At 39.6% G+C, this 13,478-nt stretch overlaps 1 protein-coding gene across 1 annotated transcript in view; it reads right to left on the bottom strand.

Annotated features, from left to right (window-relative positions):
• Positions 1-1,135: 1,135 nt before the first annotated feature.
• ARMC10 (armadillo repeat containing 10) overlaps positions 1,136-13,478 on the bottom strand; it is a 37,665-nt gene continuing 25,322 nt past the window's right edge. Inside the window, exons 5-6 of the mRNA XM_060020298.1 lie at positions 4,017-4,088; positions 1,136-3,120 (exon numbers count right to left, since the gene is read on the bottom strand). Coding sequence (XP_059876281.1) covers positions 2,869-3,120; positions 4,017-4,088 — 324 coding nt within the window. The 3' untranslated portion in view covers positions 1,136-2,868. The remainder of the gene's footprint in view (positions 3,121-4,016; positions 4,089-13,478) is intronic.

The following is a 13,478-nucleotide window of genomic DNA, read 5'->3' on the forward strand; positions in this document are numbered from 1 at the left end:
CTCAGTGTCCTCACGTGCAACAAGAGGATGATTTTCACCTACCTCCCAACACTGTGAAGAATAAATAAGTCTTTTTTTAAAAAAAAACACTTGGAAAAAATAAGGGAGAAAATGATATCTTCAGATATCACTGCCTAATACAGGTAGGTAGATTTGAAAGTGGAAAATAGGCTAATGCTTTTGATAATATATGTTCAAGCACATAAGGACACTAAACATTGAGGACTAACAACTTTGTCTCCCACATTTTGTAAATTTGGAGAATAGCCAAGATAAATGTAAACAATATTTATCAAAATTTAGCATTTTTATCTACAAAGATGCAAATCTGTCAAGGGGAAATGTATATGTAATATAGCTGAATGTATATGATTCGTGGGCACTAAAGCACAAAAAATTTCCCCATAAACTTTCAGGAAAAAAAAAAAACCACTTTTTCACTCCAAAGGAACATTTAGCAAACAGATGGGAATCAAGATGTTTGGCTTATGGTGGATTAGCTTTGGCATAGGTTGCCCTAATACTAGCCAGAGTTCTGTGGTTACCTTCCTTGCTGTTGCACGCCAGACGGAAAATTCATCTCTTACCTCTGCTCTATGAAGCAAGCCAAGCACATCTTGCTGAATTATTTCTTCTCCTTGAGTGGCCTTAATGTTAATTTTGTATTCACATGTACTGTTTAACTGAGGGGTCTCCAAGCACTTTAAATTATGTTCTAAGTTCCACTTAATTGGGCCTGCCTCATTTTCTAGGCTTCCTCCAAGCTGTAAGCTGTAAGTTTTATGACTATTTGCATTCCTTCCACTTTGACATTTTGTTCATTAGGAAGTACACTGAGCTTCATCTCTCCTATCCACATTTTGAAGGGTTTTATGTACAAAGCAAAAACAAATTTTGAAAAGACTAATCCACTCTGTTCCCTCCATTCAGTCTAATACATGTCATAATACCTTTTCATTTGTCTCATCCTCTAAGTCAATTTCATTTTCCTCTTTGATTAGCCAGCATCCATACCAACATGTAAGATTTTATTGAAATCCCTTTCTCCCGTGATAACTGAAGAACACTTTGAAACTCACTGCCCAAGAGGGTGGGACCATCAATTAGGAGAAAGCCCACCTAAAAAAGGTAAGATGTGCCATGACCTACATAGGTAAAGATCGAACTGTGCACTTTCCCTGTGGAATTCTTTCTAGATGACTCCCCCCTTTTCTCTAGCATTTTGACATTTCAAACTCAATGCTCTCATCGCCAGGAAACGTTATTTGTTCAAACTAATAATAGAGGAAAAGAAGAGAGGGTGTTTTAGAATCCAATGCTGCTACCGCACATTGAAATCAAATCTTCGTTTTAATGTGTGTACATTTTGAATATATATTTTCAGTAAACAAGGAGGAAGATTAAGCAAAATTGTTATAAAGAAATGTGCCTTTCAGGGAGTTAATACTTATGTGCATCACTTGATAAATGATCCTTAGCCTTCATAATGTACATTATTACTGCTGTAGCTAATTTAGAATTTTCACATTTTCATCATATTTATACTGTAAAAATATGTCTCCCAAGTTTCATTTCTGTATCAGGATAACCCTGATAAAGCCCATTTTTCTGTTTGAGGATTTGTGACTTCCTATGGAAATCTATGTATTACAAATGAAATTTAAAGTACTCTTCTCTTAAAGCTTTGCCTTAAATACATGACTAGGAAAGCTTCTGCTTACAAATTGATTTACTTAATAACTAAGCATGGTGGTGGTTATGAACTTGAATATTACAAAACCTGGACGGGGGAACCTGGCTGAATTCGAATTGTTAGATTAGCTTATGGGATAAAAATACTATTAAAAATAACTGCTGAGAATTTTTCATATCTTGTAATTTTAATCATGTAAAATATGGGTGAAAATTAATAAAACTTCTTTCAATTAAGGGGAGAAAATAATCCTGTGACATTTTTCTTATTTAAAAAAATTACGAAATTTATGCCCAGAGTAAAAAATTCAAATGTACACAATGTACACAAAATTCTATGTACACACTAGAAGGTGTACATAGAAAAGTCATTTCCTTACTCCCTAATCCTATTCTCAGGAGTGTGGCTTTCATTCTACATATATATACCAAAATGCCTATATATGAAAGAAGTGTTCTGTCCATATATAAGCATAAATTTTTTGATTTAAGAAAACCACAAATGGGGTCATATTTTTCTACAACATGTATTTTGAAAAACAACCATATTTCATGGATGTCTTTCCATATCAGCACATTCAGACTTGCTTCATTCTCTTTAAAGACTATATAACTGATTTAACCAATTGCCTTTGCCTTTGGATGGATTTTGATTGATCCCAGTATGTTATACACATCAAACTGAATGGGAGTGGGTGAGTACTAGGAAACATTTCTAACAGTTTACATAGACTAGAATAGATTCTAATGATTAGAACAGACCTGAAAGAGTGGCAGGTGGCCTTGGGAGTCTGGGATTGATCTCGGGTCCTTCCTAGGGCGCTTATGAAACATACTGCTGCTGTCCCAGATGCATAACTGCAAATCACTGCCAACAGTGGAAGGGTAGCTTACACATAAAAAGGTCACTGTCACTCCCTGTAGAGGATAACTGAAGTAGCTTAGCAAAAAGCAAAATAAAAACAAAATGGTTTCAGAACAAGCTCTTATTTTGGTATCAATAAAATGGTCCGAGACCAGGGCAAGTTGTAGCTGTGTTAATGATGGAAGGTGATAGTTACTGTTTGTTTAAATTCAGCAGTTCAAAGAATCCCTTTGTAAGGAAGGTGAAAAATGAGAAGTTTATGTGTATTATTTCTAGACTGCATTACTCTTTAGGAAAATATGACCAACCAGTTAGAATTTTGGTATCATTGTTACCTTTTCCTTCACATCTGCATCATGGTGATAAACTAAAGCTCTCATTTTCTGGGCACATTCTTCTCCATATAACAGGTAAAACAGTGAACCTTCAGTGAAAGTTGGCTGAATAGCTAAACGGCCTTCCTTTTCGAGGCAGGTAGTTATATTCTGAAACAGTGTGAGAACTCGAAGAAGAATCTCCTTTGCTACATGGCCATCATAAAGGGAAAGGAATGATGAATCCACCTGAAGTAGGAAACAATGAAGATTAAAAAATATACGAAAACATTTTCCATGTGTATGTTCACATTTTAAAGCTGTAGTAAATGCATTTTAAAGATCTTGTCATAGAAAACTATCCCTAAGACTGCGTAACGTAAATGTGTAAAATCTTAGGCACTCCTATGTCATATACTAATGGAAAAAAGAGGTTAATACTATCTCCTTGGAATCCTAGAATGTAGTCATTTGGAAAAACACCCATTTCCTCTTTAAGATCCATCATATACAGTCATCATGGAAACTCATTAATTCACCAAACACAGTGTGCAGGGCATAGGGCTGAGCAGATGAATATGACAGGGTCCCTTTTCTATAGGACGTGAGGTCCATTCTACCACAGCACTAACCTATGCTTCCTTCAAAATACCACAGCTTTTAACTGCTCCTTTCTTACATATTTTTGTCTCCTCTCCCTAGACTGTAAGCTCACGAGGACAAGCACCAGGTAATGCTGTACTCACTGGTGTATCCTGGCACTCAGCCTGGCATCAGGCACATACTGTGGCCTCCATAAATACTAGTGTGTCAGTGGATACTAAGATACACTGAACATAAGCAGGTCAAATATAAAACGTGATGATATATAAGTACCCCAAATTGGACATAGACAGAAAAAATGTAATTCATTATTGCTAGGGAGAACTTTTCAAAATGATTTTTAAAAGTAAAATACGTTCATTACAGAAATTACAGGAAATTCATATCAGCAGAAAGAACCAAAAAAAAAAACCCCACCTCTAATATTGCTCCTCAGAGATAATCCCTGTTAATATTTGAGGTAAGTCCTTTCCTTCCAGATCTGTCTGTCCAAATCTATATATTTGTATGGACAAAACAAATATGTAAGCTACTGAACTTACTTTGGCACCAAGGAGTCCATCTGTCATGGCTGGATTTTCCGACAAATTCAAAAGCAGTTTTAAAACTTGAACCTGAAATAAGAACATTAGTTTATTTCAGACTAGCAAGCGTGGGTTTTCTCTCCCTGGCATGCTGTCCCCCAACCAAGTCCACATTTTAAAGTCCTGCCTATTCTTCAACGTCTGACTCAAATTTTCTCCATTCCACGAAGCTTTCTCAATTCCTCTTATTTAAAACCTTAGTTTTCCAATGATACTGATAGGGAGACAGGGAGAAAATAATGAACATCTTAGCTACCTACCCCTGGCGCACAGAAATACCTAACACAGAGTAAGTTTAACATGTGTTACATAAATAATCTTTATTACGATTACTGTTAAGTGAAATATCTTTAGAACAAAAAAACGAATCTCTCAAACCTGTTTCTACTTCAAGTATGAAAATTTGGGGATAGTTTGGTTATGAAGACTAACAATATGGTGCTTTATACTAGGTTTCTATGATTCTTGGAGCTTATCGTTTCTATGTGAAAAACTGTACAATCATTTAACTACGCAGTGACATAAATAAGCAAATGTTATCTTATAGCTGACTAGCCAAAATATCAGAACTCATCACTTATAACTGAAAAGTCAGTAATGAAAACATTCAAATGGAATTCTTCCTTTAAAAATGCGAGTCGTGGCGCTTCACTGGTGGTGCAGTGGTTAAGAATCCGCCTGCCACACGGATGCAGGGGACAAACGTGTGGACACCAAAGGGGGAAAGTGGCGGAGGGTTGGTGGTGGTGGGATGAACTGGGAGATTGGGATTGACATGTATACACTAACATGTATAAAATAGATAACTGATAAGAACTTGCTATATAAAAAGAAAAAAAAATGAATCCACCTGCCAATGTGGGGGACACGGGTTCAAGCCCTGGTCCGAGAAGATCCCACATGCCACGGAGCAATTAAGCCCGTGCGCTGCAACTACTGAGCCTGCGCTCTAGAGCCCACGCTCTGTAACAAGAGAAGCCACCGTGATGAGAAGCCCACGCACCGCAACGACGGGTAACCCCGGCTCGCCACAACTAGAGAAACTCTGTGCGCAGCAACGAAGACCCAACGCAGCCAAAAAAAAAATGCGAGTCATGTAAAAGTATACTTTCTACAAGATACTTGAAATTGCAGAAAGTGAGGAGCAGGGAGAGCAGACTGAAATCAGGAAAAAGTGACAAATGTGCCCTCCATTACTCCCTGGAAGAGACCCGGATATTATTATATAAACCTTTTTCGAATTACAAAGGCATTATGTGTTTACTATAGAACATTATTTTTAACTACAGAAAAGCAGAAAGGAAAATGAAATGCACATTTCCATGACTAGAAATGATACTAAGTTTGGTATTTTCTCATATACATATCCTAATACACATTCCTTTGATCACACTATACATATTAATTTGTTAAATAGAAAGATATAAGACTTCCCCTACTTTTACTATTTTTATCATTTAAAACTTTTAAATAAAATTAATACATGTTCATGATAAATTTCAAAGAGTGCAGGAGGGTTCTGCACAGCAAAAGAAACCATAGAAACGATGAGACAACCTACAGGATGGGAGAAAATATTTGCAAATGATGTGACCAACAGGGGTTAATTTCCAAAATATACAAAGAGCTCATGAAGCTCAATATAAAAAAATAACCCAAACAATGAGAAGACCTAAATAAACATTTCTCCAAAGAAGACATACATGTGGCCAAGAGGAACAAAAAAGATGCTCAACATCACTTATTTCTAGAGAAATGCAAATGAAAAGTAAAATGAGGCATCATGTTCCATCAGTCAGAATGTCCATCATCTTTAAATCTACACACAATAAACACTGGAAAGCACACGGAGAAAAAGGAACCCTCTTACGCTATCAGTGGGAATGTAAATTGGTAACAGGCACTATATATTAACGCATATACATGGAATCTAGAAAATGGTACACATTAACGTATTTGCAGGGCAGGAATAGAGATGCAGACATAGAGAAAGGACATGTGGACACGGGGTGGGGGAAGCGGAGGGTGGGATGAATTGTGAGATCAGTACCGACATATACACCACCACGCATGAAATAGAGAGCTAGCAGGTACCTGCTATAAAACAGGAAGTTAACCTCGGTGCTCTGACACGACCTAGATGGGTGGGATGGGGGGTGGAATAGGCAGATGGGAGGGAGGACCAAAAGGGAGGGGATATAGGTATACACATAGCTGATTCACTGTACAGCAGAAACACAATATTGTAAAGCAATTATACTCCAATAGAAAAAAAAAGCACGAGGGGGTATCAAGGGGTACCAGTCAGAATGGTCATCATCCAAAAGTCTACAAACAATACTGGAGAGGGCATGGAGAAAAGGGAACCCTCCTACACTGTCGGTGGGAATGTAAATTGGTGACTGCCACTATGGAGAAGAGTAGGGGGGTTCCTTAAGAAACAGCTGCCCATATGATCTGGCAATCCCACTCCTAGGCGTATATCCGGAGAAAACCATAACTCAAAAAGACACATACACCCCAACCTTCCTTGCGGGGCTATTTACACTAGCCCAGACATGGAAGCAACTAAAATGTCCATCGACAGGTGGATGGATAAAGAAGATGTGGTACATATATAAGGAAATATTACTCAGCCTTAAAAAAATGAAATAATGCCATTTGTAGCAACGTGAATGGACCTGGATATGATCATACTAAGTGAAGTCAATCAGACAGAGAAAGACAAACATCATATGATATCGCTTGTATGTGGAATCTAAAAAAAAATGAACTAATTTACAAAACAGAAACAGACAGTCTTCAAAAACAAACTTAGGGTGCCCACCGGGGAATAGTGTTGGGAGGGATAAATTAGGAGTTTTGGTTTAACATATAAACACTATTTAAAATAGATAACCATGAAGGACTTACTCTATAGCTCGGGTAACTCTATTCAATATTTTGTATTTATCTAAATGGGAAAAGAATTTGAAAAATAATATGTATATGTATACCTGAATCACTTTGCTGTACACCTGAAACTAACACAACATTGTAAATCAACAATACTCCAATATAAAATAAAAAGTATAAAGATAGAAAGATAGAAATCAGCCGCCCGCTTTTAGACTCGTGACCTGGGTTTACGTCTCGTGTGTTAAAGGTGAGAAAAAATATATATAAAGTTAGAGTAGAACTACAGATTAAACATGTATATGGTATTTTGTTTTGAAACCACGGTCTGTCCTATTGAACCGTAACTTTTTCTTGTGTCACATATGCCATCTTGTGGTGGCTCTAGGACATTTCTTTTAAGCCATTACTTACTTTTGTTCTCATGGCAGATGTAGCAAACACAAGGTTTACTTAAATTCACCTTCTACTATTCGTATTTAGTTATGAATCAGTGTTGAACCCAAGAGGTTATTATAGTAGAGTGAGATCACTTATTAAAAATAAAGATTTAAAAAATTCATGTTGGTGGTTTTTTACTAAGAAAATATCTAAAATGGATACATTCTTCCACTTACAAATGGATCATTATCCAAAAGTTCATTTGCAAGTTGCAACTTTAAACTCATTTTTTTTAAAAGACTTTTTTGAGGTGGACCATTTTTTAAGTCTTTATTGAATTTGTTACAATATTGCTTCTGTTTTATGTTTTGGAGTTTTGGCCAAGCGGCCCCGACCAGGGATCGAACCCGCAACCCCCTGCATTGGAAGGCGAAGTCTTAACCACTGAACTGCCAGGAAAGTCCCTAAAGTCATTGTTTAATGGAGAAACAACTGGTGGTTAGCCTCCCAGACAGACGAAAAAAGCAAATTTTCTATCCCAGAAATACCTGCTAGGCAATGTAGTGGCAAAACAAAACAAACCAAAAATGAACATAGTATTGTGGTGTGAGTCACTTTCAACATGTCATAAAATATAAACCGGGGGACCTTGAAGATGGCGGAAGAGTAAGACGCGGAGATCACCTTCCTCCCCACAGATACACCAGAAATACATCTACACGTGGAACAACTCCTACAGAACACCTACTGAACGCTGGCAGAAGACCTCAGACCTCCCAAAAGGCAAGAAACTCCCCACGTACCTGGGTAGGGCAAAAGAAAAAAAAAGAAAAAACAGAGACAAAAGAATAGGGACGGCACCTGCACCAGTGGGAGGGAGCTGTGAAGGAGGAAAAGTTTCCACACACTAGGAAGCCCCTTCGCGGGCGGAGACTGCGGGGGGCGGAGGGGGGAGCTTCGAAGCCGCGGAGGAGTGCACAGCAACGGGTGCGGAGGGCAAAGCAGGGAGATTCCCGCACAGAGGATCGGTGCCGACCGGCACACACCAGCCCGAGAGGCTTGTCTGCTCACCCGCTGGGGCGGGCGGGGCTGCGAGCTGAGGCTCTGAGGCTCGGGTTTCGGTTTCGGACGGAGCGCAGGGAGAGGACTGGGGTTGGCGGCTTGAACATAGCCTGAAGGGGTTAGTGCACCACGGCTAGCCGGGAGGGAGTCCGGGGAAAAGTCTGCACCTGCCGAAGAGGCAAGAGACTTTTTCTTCCCTCTTTGTTTCCTGGGGCGTGAGGAGAGGAGTTTAAGAACGCTGCTTGAGGGAACTCCGGAGACGGGCGCGAGCCGCGGCTAAAAGCGCGAACCCCAGAGACGGGCGCGAGCCGTGGCTAAAAGCGCGGACCCCAGAGACGGGCGCAAGCCGCGGCTAAAAGCGGGGACCCCAGAGACGGGCGGGAGACGCTAAGGCTGCTGCTGCCGCCACCGAGGGGCCTGGGTGCGAGCACAGGTCACTCTCCACACCCCTCTTCCGCGGAGCCTGTGCAGCCCGCCACTGCCAGGTTCCCGGGATCCAGGGACAACTTCCCCGGGAGAACGCACAGCGCGCCTCAGGCTGGTGCAAAGTCACGCCAGCCTTTGCCGCCGCAGGCCCGCCCCGCACTCCGGGCCCCTCCCTCCCCACCGGCCTGCGTGCGCCAGAGCCCCCGAATCAGCGGCTCTTTTAACCCCGTCCTGTCTGAGCAAAAAACAGACGCCCTCCAGCGACCTACACGCAGTGGCAGGGACAAATCCAAAGCTGAGCCCCTGGGAGCTGTGAGAAGAAGAGAAAGGGAAATCTCTCCCAGCAGCCTCAGAAGCAGCGGATTAAAGCTCCACAATCAACTTGATATACCCTGCATCTGTGGAATACCTGAATAGACAACCAATCATCCCAAATTAAGGAAGTGGACTTTAGGAGCAAGATCTATGATTTTTTCCCCCTTTTCCTCTTTTTGTGAATGTATATGTGTATGTTTCTGTGTGAGATCTTGTCTGTATAGTCTTGCTTCCACCATTTGTCCTAGGGTTCTCTCCGTCCATGGTTTTTTTTAAAAATTCTTTTCTTAATAATCAACTTTAATTTTAATAATGTTAGTATACTTTACCTTCGTTCTTTCTTTCTTTCTTTCTTTCTTTCCTTCCTTCCTTCCCTCCTTTAGACAACGAATCATCCCAAATTGAGGAGGTGGTCTCTGACAGCAAGATTTATGATTTTTCCCCATTTACCTCTTTTAGTGAGGGTGTATGTGCATGCTTCTGTGTAAGATTTTGTCTGTATAGCTTTGCTTCCAACATTTGTCCTAAGGTTCTATCCGTCCTTTTTTTTTTCTAAATAAGAATTTTTAAATTCAATAACTTTATTATACTTTCTGTCTTTTTTCTTTCTTTCCCTCCTTCCTTCCTTCCTCCCTCCCTCCCTCCTTTCTTTCCTTCTTGCCTTCTTTCCTTCTTTGCTTCTTTCTTTCTTTCTTCCTTCCTTCCTACCCTCCTTTCCTTCTTTCTTTCCTCATACTTCTACTAATTCCCTCTACTTTTTCTCCCTTTTATTCTGAGCCGTGTGGATGAAAAGCTCTTGGTGCTCCAGCCAGGAGGCAGGGCTCTGCCTCTGAGGTAGGAGAGCCAACTTCAGGACACTGGTCAACAAGAGACCTCCCAGCTCCACATAATATCAAACGGCGAAAATCTCCCAGAGACCTCCATCTTAACACCAGCACCCAGCTTCACTCAACGACCAGCAAGCCACAGTGCTGGACAACCTATGCCAAACAACTAGCAAAACAGGAACACAACCCCACCCATTAGCAGAGAGGCTGCCTAAAATCATAATAAGGCCACAGACACCCCAAAACACACCACCAGACGTGAACCTGCCCACTAGAGAGACAAGATCCAGCCTCATCCACCACAACACAGGCACTAGTCCCCTCCACCAGGAAGCCTACACAACCCACTGAACCAACCTTAGCCACTGGAGACAGACATCAAAAACAGCAGGAACTACGAACCTGCAGCCTGCAAAAAGGAGACCCCAAACACAGTAAGATAAGCAAAATGAGAAGACAGAAAAACACACAGCAGATAAAGGAGCAAGATAAAAATGCACCAGACCTAACAAATGAAGAGGAAATAGGCAGTCTACCTGAAAAAGAATTCAGAATAATGAGAGTAAGGATGATCCGAAATCTTGGAGATAGAATGGACAAAATGCAAGAATCAGTTAACAAGGGCCTAGAAGAACTAAAGATGAAACAAGCAACGATGAACAACACAATAAATGAAATTAAAAGTACTCTAGATGGGATCAATAGCAGAATAACTGAGGCAGAAGAATGGATAAGTGACCTGGAAGATAAAATAGTGGAAATAACTACTGCAGAGCAGAATAAAGAAAAAAGAATGAAAAGAACTGAAGACAGTCTCAGAGACCTCTGGGACAACATTAAACGCACCAACATTCGAATTATAGGGGTTCCAGAAGAGGAAGAGAAAAAGAAAGGGACTGAGAAAATATTTCAAGAGATTATAGTTGAAAACTTCCCTAATATGGGAAAGGAAATAGTTAATCAAGTCCAGGAAGCACAGAGAGTGCCATACAGGATAAATACAAGGAGAAATACACCAAGACACATATTAATCAAACTGTCAAAAATTAAATACAAAGAAAGCATATTAAAAGCAGCAAGGGAAAAACAACAAATAACACATAAGGGAATCCCCATAAGGTTAACAGCTGATCTCTCAGCAGAAACCCTACAAGCCAGAAGGGAGTGGCAGGACATACTGAAAGTGATGAAGGAGAAAAACCTGCAGCCAAGACTACTCTACCCAGCAAGGATCTCATTCAGATTTGATGGAGAAATTAAAACCTTTACAGACAAGCAAAAGCTGAGAGAGTTCAGCACCACCAAACCAGCTTTACAACAAATGCTAAAGGATCTTCTCTAGGCAAGAAACACAAGAGAAGGAAAAGACCTATAATAACGAACCCAAAACAATTTAGAAAATGGGAATAGGAACATACATATCGATAATTACCTTAAATGTAAATGGACTAAATGCTCCCACCAAAAGACACAGATTGGCTGAATGGATACAAAAACAAGACCCATATATTTGCTGTCTACAAGAGACCCACTTCAGACCTAGAGACACATACAGACTGAAAGTAAGGGGATGGAAAAAGATATTCCATGCAAATGGAAACCAAAAGAAAGCTGGAGTAGCAATTCTCATATCAGACAAAATAGACTTTAAAATAAGGACTATTAAAAGAGACAAAGAAGGACACTACATAATGATCAAGGAATCGATCCAAGAAGAAGATATAACAATTGTAAATATTTATGCACCCAACATAGGAGCACCTCAATACATAAGGCAAATACTAACAGCCATAAAAGGGGAAATCGACAGTAACACATTCATGGTAGGGGACTTTAACACCCCACTTTCACCAATGGACAGATCATCCAAAATGAAAATAAATAAGGAAACACAAGCTTTAAATGATACATTAAACAAGATGGACTTAATTGATATTTATGGGACACTCCATCCAAAAACAACAGAATACACATTTTTCTCAAGTGCTCATGGAACATTCTCCAGGATAGATCATATCTTGGGTCACAAATCAAGCCTTGGTAAATTTAAGAAAATTGAAATTGTATCAAGTATCTTTTCTGACCACAACGCCATGAGACTAGATTATTAATTACAGGAAAAGATCTGTAAAAAATACAAACACATGGAGGCTAAACAATACACTACTTAATAATGAAGTGATCACTGAAGAAATCAAAGAGGAAATCAAAAAATACCTAGAAACAAATGACAATGGAGACACAACGACCCAAAACTTGTGGGATGCAGCAAAAGCAGTTCTAAGGGGGAAGTTTATAGCAATACAAGCCCACCTTAAGAAGCAGGAAACATCTAGAATAAACAACCTAACCTTGCACCTCAAGCAATTAGAGAAAGAAGAACAAAAAAACCCCAAAGCTAGCAGAAGGAAAGAAATCATAAAAATCAGATCAGAAATAAATGAAAAGAAATGAAGGAAACAATAGCAAAGATCAATAAAACTAAAAGCTGGTTCTTTGAGAAGATAAACAAAATAGATAAACCACTAGCCAGACTCATCAAGAAAAAAAGGGAGAAGACTCAAATCAATAGAATTAGAAATGAAAAAGGAGAGGTAACAACTGACACTGCAGAAATAAAAGAGATCATGAGAGATTACTACAAGCAACTCTATGCCAATAAAATGGACAATCTGGAAGAAATGGACAAATTCTTAGAAATGCACAACCTGCCAAGACTGAATCAGGAAGAAATAGAAAATATGAACAGACCAATCACAAGCACTGAAATTGAAACTGTGATTAAAAATCTTCCAGCACAGAAAAGCCCAGGACCAGATGTCTTCACAGGCGAATTCTATCAAACATTTAGAGAAGCGCTAACGCCTATCCTTCTCAAACTCTTCCAAAATATAGCAGAGGGAGGAACACTCCCAAACTCCTTCTACGAGGCCAGCATCACCTTGATACCAAAACCAGACAAGGATGTCACAAAGAAAGAAAACTACAGGCCAATATCACTGATGAACATAGATGCAAAAATCCTCAACAAAATACTAGCAAACAGAATCGAACAGCACATTAAAAGGATCATACACCATGATCAAGTGGGGTTTATTCCAGGAATGCAAGGATTATTCAATATACGCAAATCTATCAATGTGATAAACCATATTAACAAATTGAAGGAGAAAAACCATATGATCATCTCAATAGATGCAGAGAAAGCTTTTGACAAAATTCAACACCCATTTATGATAAAAACCCTGCAGAAAGTAGGCATAGAGGGAACTTTCCTCAACATAATAAAGGCCATATATGACAAGCCCACAGCAAACATCATCCTCAATGGTGAAAAACTGAAAGCATTTCCACTAAGATCAGGAACAAGACAAGGTTGCCCACTCTCACCACTCTTTTTCAACATAGTTTTGGAAGTTTCAGCCACAGCAATCAGAGAAGAAAAGGAAATAAAAGGAATCCAAATCGGAAAAGAAGAAGTAAAGCTGTCACTGTTTGCAGATGACATGATCCT

The sequence above is a fragment of the Delphinus delphis genome, chromosome 9 (assembly GCF_949987515.2).
Source record: "Delphinus delphis chromosome 9, mDelDel1.2, whole genome shotgun sequence".
Lineage (NCBI taxonomy): Eukaryota > Metazoa > Chordata > Mammalia > Artiodactyla > Delphinidae > Delphinus > Delphinus delphis.